This window comes from Neovison vison, chromosome 3 (assembly GCF_020171115.1).
Source record: "Neovison vison isolate M4711 chromosome 3, ASM_NN_V1, whole genome shotgun sequence".
NCBI classification, from domain to species: Eukaryota; Metazoa; Chordata; class Mammalia; order Carnivora; family Mustelidae; genus Neogale; species Neogale vison.
Genome location: NC_058093.1, coordinates 111,206,397 through 111,216,865, shown reverse-complemented (window position 1 = coordinate 111,216,865; position 10,469 = coordinate 111,206,397). Strand labels below are relative to the sequence as shown.

At 50.8% G+C, this 10,469-nt stretch overlaps 1 protein-coding gene across 1 annotated transcript in view; it reads right to left on the bottom strand.

Annotated features, from left to right (window-relative positions):
- Positions 1-1,080: 1,080 nt before the first annotated feature.
- GYPC (glycophorin C (Gerbich blood group)) overlaps positions 1,081-10,469 on the bottom strand; it is a 44,236-nt gene continuing 34,847 nt past the window's right edge. The window contains exons 2-3 of the mRNA XM_044242677.1: positions 2,724-2,780; positions 1,081-1,786 (exon numbers count right to left, since the gene is read on the bottom strand). Of these exons, the coding sequence (XP_044098612.1) occupies positions 1,590-1,786; positions 2,724-2,780 (254 nt within the window). The 3' untranslated portion in view covers positions 1,081-1,589. The remainder of the gene's footprint in view (positions 1,787-2,723; positions 2,781-10,469) is intronic.

The window sequence follows — 10,469 nt, the reverse complement described above, 5'->3', positions numbered from 1 at the left end:
AGGGGTCCAGAATGAGTCCCTCAGCATGGGCCACTTTGGCACACAGATTATTTTGAGCTGGAAAGAATCAAGACCCAAAAGACTCAGAAGAATCTCTTACCTTCCCCTTAACTGTCCAAAAGAATTGAGACAGAGGACCTGTTCCAGGAAGGGAACTATCACCATAGATAACTACATTATGATATAACCAGAGGAGGTGGACAGGGAGGAGTTTAGCAAAGTCTGTGTTAAAATTCCTCTCTGTATCCCATTGTTCCGGAGGGGTCCAGCCAACCTTTCTTTACCGAGCATTTACTCTTTTCCACATTCCTATGAATGGACCTTCCTTCCCTTCAAAATCCCATCCACCTACCCTCTTCCCCTTAGTCAGGATGGCAAATATACCTCATTTTGCCTGACTGTTTTTGGAATCCCATGTTTATGTGGATTCTCAGGAATTATGAGATTAAATTTGATTTTTCCAGTCTGTTTCATGTCAACTTGATTCTTAGACCAGCCAGAAGGATCTTGAAGAGCAGAATAAAATCTTTCCTTCTCAACACTACCATGGAATCATGTCCATTTGAGGGATAAGAACACGGAAGCCAGAAAGGTCAAGTGAGTTGCCCAAGTTCCCAGGACCAGAAAAGGGGATCCAGGGCCCAAACCCAGAGGGATGGCACTCTGCAGCCTATGCTTTAGCCACTGTTATTAAGGGAAGGATTGGTTCACTCATAGTTATTTAACAGGTGTAGTTTTCCTAATATCGCACATTAAAAACATCAATGCTTCAGCCAGTGTCCTGGCAGCTGGTAAGCCCATTATTTCTAGGGTAACATTCCACTCTTACATTTGTTTCATGAAGCTGGTGCCTGCAGAGGGAGAAAAAGAAATCTTGTCACTGGGTCCTCCTTCCCTCAGGGCCTCAGGAACCCTCTCCACTGTCTATGTTGAGGACAGGAGAATGGGGCTGGAAGTGGATGGTTCCAGCCCCACACATGCAGACTTAGCGGATAACACAAAGTCGCACCTGTGAAATGCAAGGCCTGCGTGGTGGTTATCTTTCCCTAGACAATTACAGTAATGCTGTTTGATTCTGAATGCTTGGTTACATATCAAATTTATTTCCAATCATTTAGAGCTGGATCAATGGGAGACAAAGGTGCCTTTTAGCTCTGGCACTGCTGTTCCCCCCAAATGTCAAGGACTGACATTTGATGCCATTATCCCCAGTAAGCTTACAGATGACTCACTTCCTTGCTTCCCCAGCCCTCAGGCCCACCTGCCCAGCAAGGACTTTCACACCATGCTGATAACAAACTGCACTGTCCAGGAGAACCCAGACTTTCTCCCTCTGGCAGAGCAAAGGCAGGCCTCCTGGGTGGCCACTGCATCCCTGGGTGCCTGGGAGAGGCCTCTTGTGGCTCAGTTCCTTCTTCCCTCTCTCTCCCCAGGCTAGCACCTAGTGTTCCCAGGCCAGGTGCATATCTTGGGATGAGGTGGGCACTCTCATGATCTGTCTGGTGGTACAGATAGCAGGTGGGGTTGTGGGGTGCATCTTCTCTCATGGAGTTGAAGGAGGCACTGGGGGAGGTGAGGCCTGGTGCTCCTCAGATGAAGTACTCCTTTCTGCTGTTGTCACCTGTGTCCTGGAGGGAGGGGTCGTCCTGCAGGGCTGCGTCTGCACTCTCAGCAAACTCTGTGCCCTTGGCCTCATTGGTGTGGTACGTCCCCTTGTGTCTGTACATGTAGCGTAGCATGATGATGAGGAGGCAGATCAGGACGATGGCTACAGCAGCGATCACGCCTGCAGGAGGGAAGCAGTGCATGGCTCTGTCTGAGACAGGCTTGTGGGAGGGGGTCAGGACACACAGGGCTTGTGGCAGAACAGACACTCTGCTGCAATAAACACCACCCCCAGACAGGCTGGCTCATCCTGCCCAGTGTGCATTCACCCTTATCTGTTCCCATTGAGTTACCCCTCTCTCCCTTCCTGCTCCCCCTCCCTCCACTCACTGTGGTGCAGACTGAGGCTGGAAGAGGATTCCAGAACTGACCCTCACTCAGGGACGCTCAGTCTACAGAGGAAGACAGACCTCTGTGCATAACTTGCAGAATGAACTATGTGAGTTTATCTAAAACTGAGGGGCTCATGAACCTCAGGACTTTCAGTTTTAAAACCAGAACAATCCCCCTGGGGCATGAGACTTGGTGCTGAAACCAGGAGAGTGGCCAGAAGGCTGGGACCCGGTGGCTACCCCCTGTGCACTACTGGGGGTACAGAACAGGGCCATGGGAAACCCTTGAGACAGGTTGGACAGAGTGGGGCTCACTGCTTATCACCCTACCTGAGCTCCAGCACATTCTCCAGAGGTGAGGGCTGCATGAGTCTGGCTGGGGAGCAGTGACCAGGCAAGCAAAGGACTAAAGAGGGAAAGGATTCTGGAGGATGCCAATGTAAAGGCATCCTTGTAGGGCATCCATGTAAAGGGTGGAAGTCAGCCCTTCATTTCTGTTGGGGCTCATGTGCAGTTGGGAGAAGAGACTTGAAATCTGGGCAGTAGGGCCCAGGTCACTCAGAGCCTGGGAGTGCTGGGGAGAGGAGGACGCTGGCAAGCTTTAGAGGGGCTTAGGCCCCTCATGCAGCCTCACCCTCATTCAGGCATTTGCTCTGAAGCCTCAGGTGGGTTCTCCCTGGGGAGTTCCCTCTAACCCTCCTGCCTTGGAGTCCCAGAACAGCTCACCTGCAATGATGGCGATGTTCGCCCCCAGAGAGGGGAAAAATGGGCCAGGGTCGAGTTCTGCGAACAGAAGAGAAAAGCCTTAGTGGGGAGAGAAAATCTTCCCATACTTGGCAGCACCCCAGCCTTGCCTGCACCCCCTGCTCACAGGTGCACAGCTCTTGAGCAGGCCGAGTGGACAGAAGGCAGCGTGTGCCTGGCCAGGCTTCTGGCTCTGCCTGGTCACTGGCAGGTCTGGAGAGAACGTGTGAACCGCAGTGGAAAGGACCCAGTTCTGGCGTCTCTGCAACCATGTGAGTGGGATGAGGGATGGGCTCCTGCACTGGGCAGACCCTGGGTAGACATGCCTGGTGGTGGGCATGAAGGTGGGCAGTAATATGCCTGGTGCCAGCACCACCGGACTTTGGGCCTCAGCTTTTCTCACCATAATGGCAAAAACAGACCATTTGTGAAGTGTCCCCACATGTGGAGGGTCTGTACACTCCAGGTGTTGGTTTAGTTGCGTTTCACCCATCCCATCATGTGGTCTTCGCAGCCGTCCCATGAGGTGTGTGGTATTACTAGCCATTTCACAGGTGTGACCCTGAGCATCAGAGAACGACATGCCCAGAGTCACACAGCTCGCCAAGTGGTGGGCCTGGACTTAGCTCACACTTTCACCTCTGGGGTGTACTTTCTCTTTTCTCTCTTGAAGATGCCCCTCCAAGGAGGGCTCCTGTCTGGAGGCTTCTCCCAGAGTCCCCTCTGTGGTCTCTGATCGGCTCTTCTGTGGGAAGGGCCACCTGGGGTGCTACCAAATTATTGAGTGTGTTTTTCCATAGGGCTCTGGTCTGGCCGCAGGGCTAGCATCTCAAGGACAGCAGGCACCTGCACATCACCTCCAGCGGCTTCACAGAGTATCTCCTCTCTCCTCTGGGAGAAGAGTGAGAGGAAGGATTTATTAGACCACAGAAATATCAATGTTAACATGGAAATCCCATGTTCCCATTACAACGGCTATGCATATTAAAACAGAGAAGGCTACTTCATAATAGTCCTTTCCGCTCAGATAATCACTTTAATTATAGTCGGATGAGGTCATTCTCCCCAGCGCAGCTTCCAGATGCCTTTTTCTGATAAGAAACCAGCTGTGGTGCCAGAAAGGACAGTGCGGGGAGCCAAGCAAAGGCTCCAGGCTGGAGACAGAGGAGGAGAAGAACAGCCTGGGGGGTGGAAAGAGGCTAAAAGAGGTCCTCAGGTCAGCAAGGATTGCAGGCACAAGCAGGAGTCAGGGCAGCAGGGGGAGGGGAAGGCAAGAGGAGCAGTCAGGTCAGCTTCTAAGTGCTTCATCGCAGTGAGAACTGAGGCTGTAGGGGCAGGAAGTTCAAGTAGCATCGGGCGCTGAGATCTAGGGTGGACAGGAGCAAGCTAGAATTTAGTATGAAGTCCACAGAAGGGGCTCCATGGACACGCACTGAATGATACCACAGAAAGAAATGCCTGTACCTGTGTATACACCCACACAAGTGAGCGGATTCAGACGCTAGCCTTGTAGACCTTCCTCAATCATGAAGCACTTCATGCTTCAGCAAGAAGAAAGAGTGGCCCCTTCCTTAAGTCTGTGTGGACGGTCACAGAAGTTCAAATACCCAGAATTGCCACTTGAAATGTTCCAGGCCAAGACCAGCATTTCTTATGCCAGTTTATCCAACCCAGTCAGGGATAGAAGGGACTCCTGTTCCGTTTTCTTTTAAAAACAGTTCGCAGTTGATCACCACGTGCCAGGTACTGTCCTCAGCATTTACCAGATTTTAACTCATTTTGTCCCCACGGCAGTCCCATTCAGAAGAAGTGACTATTTTTCCCATTGTACAGATCTGGAAGCTGAGCCCCAGAAAAGCGTTACTGTTTTTTCCTGGATCATACAGCTAAGAGAGTTAGGAGTCCACCAACTCAGGCCGAGGCTGCTCGGAGTCAGTGTGCTTACCCCTGCAGGCACTGCCCAGGGAGGGGGTCCGGGTTGGCTGCTTAAGGAATAGATGAGGTATTTGGCTTGAATCCCTTGGGGTGAACTTCTTAGCTTGTGTTTGGAACCCTGTACCCAAACCCATATACCAGAACACCGGAAGCCCTCCCAGCAGGCCAGTGGGCTGGGGGCAGGAGGGACCTCCGACCTTTGAGGGGTCATTAGTGGAGCCCCTAGCAGGGCTCCCTCTGAACTCATGCACACTCAGGAGCACAGTGGGCAGGGACACCTGATCTCCATGTCCCAGCCCTCCAGCTGTGTGGAGCTGAATTTGCACACTGTGAGCACCCCCAGACACTTCAGCATGACAGGAACGGCCACAGAGGTCAGAATCGACACAGAAGAGGCAGCTCAGGCCTGTCTGGGAAGATGGGGATGGTATAAGAAGCGGTTCTCAAAGTGTGGTCCTGGGACCAGCAGCATTTCCTAGGAGTCTGCTAGAAAGGCAAATTCTTGGGCCCCATCTTAGACCTGTGGAATCAGGGGAGGGTGCCCCGCAATCTGTGGTCACAGGCCTCTAGGTGGTTTGATGAGTGCTCCGTGTTGAGAACTGCGGCTGGTGAGAAAGCTCCCAGAGGGAAGTCCTTACGATTGGCCCTTGAAGGATGAATGAGAGTTTCTGCACAGACAGGAGTGTAAGCATTCCGAGCAGAGACCGCAGCACCCAGAACAGCGCTCATCTCTCCCGAGCCCTCACTTTCTCCCTGAATGTCCGCTCACCATCCACGGTGCTGAGGCTCTGGAAGCCTGTGCTTTGATCTCTCACCTCTGGAGATGGTGGGGTGAGGACCGTCATTGACTCTGCTCCCTTGTCCTGCTTCCTTTTAGCTAGCAGCAATGATAAGGGACATTTGAAAAGGCTAGCTGGAGGAAGCTCCATTCTGTCCAGGAAAGTGACAGGTTAGTGTGCAAGCAGATTGCAACCCTGGAATGAAAGCCCACCTCTAGCTGGGGTTGAAGGGTGAGTATGTGATAGGAGTTAGCATCATTCTGAGCCCAGGAACTGGGGTAAGGAGTTAATGGGCAGCCTTAGTGGGTGCATTTATGGAAGAGCAAGGTGTTACTTACGTCTAGGCATGGGACTGAGATCAGAAGTAAGCCACTGTGTAGCCCTCAGATTGGACAGGCATGGGAGCCCTCCACCCTTCTGTAGAGATCCAGGGTATGCTGTGATTTTCCTTCTTGGCTCCCCTCAAGGTTGTAACGCTCCCCACCAGAGAGAATACTCTACAAGCCCCAGAAGCACAGTGACCCCAGTGTGCACAAGCCCCAGAGACACAATGGCTACAGCTCTATGCTCCACATCGGGCTATGCTCCTGGGACCCGAGAACAGTTGTTGAATGGTATTTGTAAGCCTGGTCCCTTCGGGGGAACAGAGAGTCAAACTGCACTTTGCATTGTCCACCTTATTGTGAGGACAGCTTTTGGTTCAAGTCTTGGCGTGAGTTTCACAGCAGTGTATCCAGCAAAGTACTTGATATTGACTGGCTTTAGCTTCTTTGTATGTAAAACAAGATTAGCAATACCCACCCTGTGGTAGGGATTAGAAATGACATGCCCACACATGATAAATATTATATATGTTTACTGAGTTGTAGTCACTTTTTTTTTTTTTTTTTTTTTTTTTTTTAAAGAAAGGCAGGCTGCCACATGTGGCACCTCATTTTGACGTGTCTGGAGTCTTGGAAGCTTGACCACCCTACATTCCCATTAAAATAGTCCTTGAGAGCTTGACTGAAGGTTCTAGCAGGGGAACTCAGCTACTCATATACCTTCAACTGAAGAATCGCCCTCCTCTATCAGGGAAGGTCGTCCTCTTCTACCAAGGGCGTGGCTTTGGGAGGAAAGCACAGGGAGCCTTGAGGAAGGAAGGGGACACCGCCTAGATAGCCAGATCCACTGAATCAACCCTGGTGATCAGCAGGGCGACAGATGTTGCAGCGAGATCGCCCTCACATCCTGTCACCACTAGTTTGATCTCATTCTTATTATTACTCTGCTTTGCACATAATTCAGGGCCAGTGAACTAAGCAACCTGCTAACAGATGCTGTGAGTCCAGGCAGAGGATGGATGCTGGTCATGGATTCCCAGTGCAGTCTTGGCTGACAGTCAATCACCATCTGGGTGCTGAGTGTCTCTGTGTTCCCAGCAATACCATAGGGACGGAGGAGGTTCCAGGAAACAGAATGAGTCTCGAACCTCAGGGGGCTTATGGTCTCCCTGGGAGATTTGACTGCGACATACAACTTATTTAAGTTAGTGTTGTCAAACAGTAAATCCCAACCCACTGGTGGTCCCAACTAGAGGGAGTAGGGTGGGGAGAGAGAGAGAAGTAGAGGAAGAGAGAGAGAGAGAAAGAAGGAATGGGTGGGTGGGTGGAGAGAGAGAAGAGAGAGAGGGAGAGAGAGAGGGAGAGAGAGAGATGTTCAGAAACCATCAGGCCTATCAGAGGCAGCCAGGGGAAATACTGTTTGGTGGGGCTTTGATTTCATTTGTGCGCATACAACAAAAGCATCCACCATACTGTTTGGAGGCCATGACTTAAACCACAGCACTATAAGAGAGAATAAAACAAATCCCTAGTCCTGCAGTGCTGGTTCAAGTAAGCCCAACTACAAACAGGCAGATAGCCAAGAAAGCACGGCTTCACCCTGACAAAAGCTGGTATGGTTACGGCAGTAAGGTGGCTATGTTGTGTGACAGCTCTGGGCTTCTGAACCCCTGATATGGCCAGCCACAGTCCTCACCACAAGGCTAGGGCCTGGTCATGTGCCAAGTGCAGGGATAACAGATGCTTCCTGTGATCTGAGCTAGTAAATCTTCAGAGGGAGAGGAAAGGGAAGGGCTGTTACAGCCCCAAACTCCTGTTCAGGGAAGCTGCGCTCCCACGGGGGAAGGGGTAGCATGGTGAGTGGGAGAAATGCTCCCTGATTATGGAGATGAGACCACATAGCCTGAGGTTCAGCCCTGTGAGCCTCTGGAGGAGGAGAAACACTCTGCAGGTTCTCTGTGCATAGAAACTCTGGGCAAAGTTTCTGTGGAAGCTCCCTCATTTAATCCTGCAGCAAGCCTGCAAAAGGGGAGTTTCCTCCCTCTTTTAATTCACAGATAATCAACGCATGCCTAAAGAAGTCAAATAACATGTCAAAAATCTCACTGCCAACAAAGAGCAGAACCTGTGTTCAAACCCAGGATTCCGTAGTCCCAGAATGTGTGCCCTTCAAAGCACTGGCACTGGCTTTTCTCCTGTGAAATCTACAACCTGGCTGTGGCCACACACGTGCTGATTCTACATGTGGTCCACAGGGTGGCCAGCTGCCTCTCCTCTGGTCGAGGGCAGCAGGGAACACAGGTGCTGCCCCTTGTTAAAGGTGACATTCCCAGTTCCAGCTGGCAGTTGGGCACAGCCAACAGGGTGCAGGACATTAGTGGCAGCTGGACCCTGGAGGTTCTCAGATGTTGACAGAGAGCAGTGGTCAGGTGCTGGCTCCAGAGACACAGGTCGACCCTCTGGGACCACCAAGAATTTCCCTACTTCTGTGTTTTCTGATGAAGCTGTGCCAGGAGTTCTCTTCTTTTGTGCAAGGTTTTGTCTTTACACCTCTTGCCTACCTCTAATGGATTTTCCTTGTGCCTCAGGAGTTATGGAGGAAGAGCCTGTTCCCAGCTTCCCATGTCCGCCTGGGCCAACAAAATCACAAGAATTCTGGCCAGGGCAGAGCCCTCTGGGGAAGTCAGTTACTTAGAGTCAAGAGGGAGAATGCCTTTGAACCAGGATGCCTAAGTGTTGTGCGAAGAGGAATATTATTTCAGCTTTAAAACCATGAAGAGGAATAGAGGTTTGTCGTGTAGTCCTCGGAGAGATCCCACCATGACAACCATGTGGATGACAGCAACACAAAGGGGTCCACACCATTGCCTGATGATTTGCCAAGCTCCAGGCTGCTTACCCAGAGCATTCCATTTCAAAGAAACTGCAGATCTGGTTAGAAAAGTCACTCTCCAGTGGCCATGACTTTGCGTGAGTCTGATTTGGGTTCAGGAGGAGGACAGCTATTGGGGGAGGGAGAGGAAACTACATGGCCACAGAAATTTCTCCTTGGCTCCCACTGGAGTTTCTTCTTCTTCCTGTGCTAGATTCTTGCCTCCAAGTTCTTATGCCGGTCAAGCAGAAAGCAGCTGACAACTGAAGTTTATTAACTGACTTTTTGGGTAGGAAAAAGGTCAACCACGTTTCCTTTTCTTTGATGGTTTGTTGTTATCAGACTCTGAAAGGATATAGCATTTAAGCTACACCTGGGGAAGAATTGGTCTCAGGATAGCAGTGCTACAAAATAATAAATGGATAGCTTATTATTCACTGTCTATCCATCTCTCTTGCAAGCCATCAATGTTGGCTGAGCAGGTAGCATTTACCTAGCCTGGGATGTGGAGAAGATGGGGTGTGCCCCCAGGGAGCTTATGACTTGGCTGAGGAGATTTAATATATTTATGTGAAAAGAGACTGCCAACACTGTCTGTGTGGTAAAGTGTCAAAATGAGCAATAAAGATACGCCTAGGGGTGTGGCAGAGGGGACTCAACCATCAGTCTCAGCCCCAGGATTCCCAGGCTCTCTGAAAATGCGGATGGTCATGATTCTGTTTGTTTATTTTTGTGTCCTCGGCCACATTTCTCTAGCACCTACTGTTTTGCAGCAATGTGCTCTCTACTTAAGCCAGGGACCTTACCTGGAAGGAGCTTACTGTGTAATAGAGACAAAGGCATGCTCATAAGTTTAGAAAGATTAGCTCTCTGATGTTTTCAGGAATGGGTTCCTGGAGGAAGAGGGCGCTCCCAAGAGGGACCTACTGAGACGGTGTACTGGACAATGCCAGTAGGGGGAGCTGGGCGCAGTGGTGAGAGGATGCGGGGTGCAAGTCCATAGCAGAGTGGTCATGACTTCTAGGTGGGGCAGGAGGACCTCTGTGTGGGCCCAACTGCTGTGGTGTCTGGTCATTGTATGTCAGATACAAAGCCCCATGACATAGAACTACACCTAGGCTGGAGGGCAGAACTTCTCTGGCAAGTTAGCTCACTTCTTGGAGCTTCCTTCTACTTCCTTTAGAGAGTAAAACCTCTTCCCAATAGGGCTAGAGGGGGCTGATAGCTAAGGCGTGGGTTCTCAGTCTGAGTGTGCGTCAGTATTTCCTGGGGGATTTGTGACACCACAGATCACTGCACCCACCCCGGATACTGACTCAGCACACCAAGAGTGGGCCGAGAATTTGCATTGTTGATTATGTTCCCAGGTGCTGCTGATGCTGCTGGTCCAAGGAGCCTGTCTTTGAGAACCACTGAGCTTGTGACAGTGAGAGTGGCTTACAGATTGCGTGCTCAGTTCCAATGCTTTCACACACCTCCTCTTTGCAAGGAGGTGATATAAGGCTTCAGTAAATGGAAGTTGTGGGGGGACGGTCCTCTCTTAGCAATGAAAATAAGAAGTCACACTCTCAGCTGCCTGGCCTCTGAGCGACTCTGAGCTTAGTGTCTTTTCTTTCAGGAGCCAGCTGATGTAGTTTCAGACCTGGCATAGTGGTTACTGTGAGAATTTGTCACCTGTGCTGGCTTCCTTGCCTGCCCCCATGACTGGAGCTGGGTGAGAGGACAGAGGGCCCCATGCCATCATCTGGTAGGTGCACTTGGCCTCTGATCAATGCCAGATCAGAAGACTAGTCTCCTGTGCCTTGTTCTTTGTTAACTT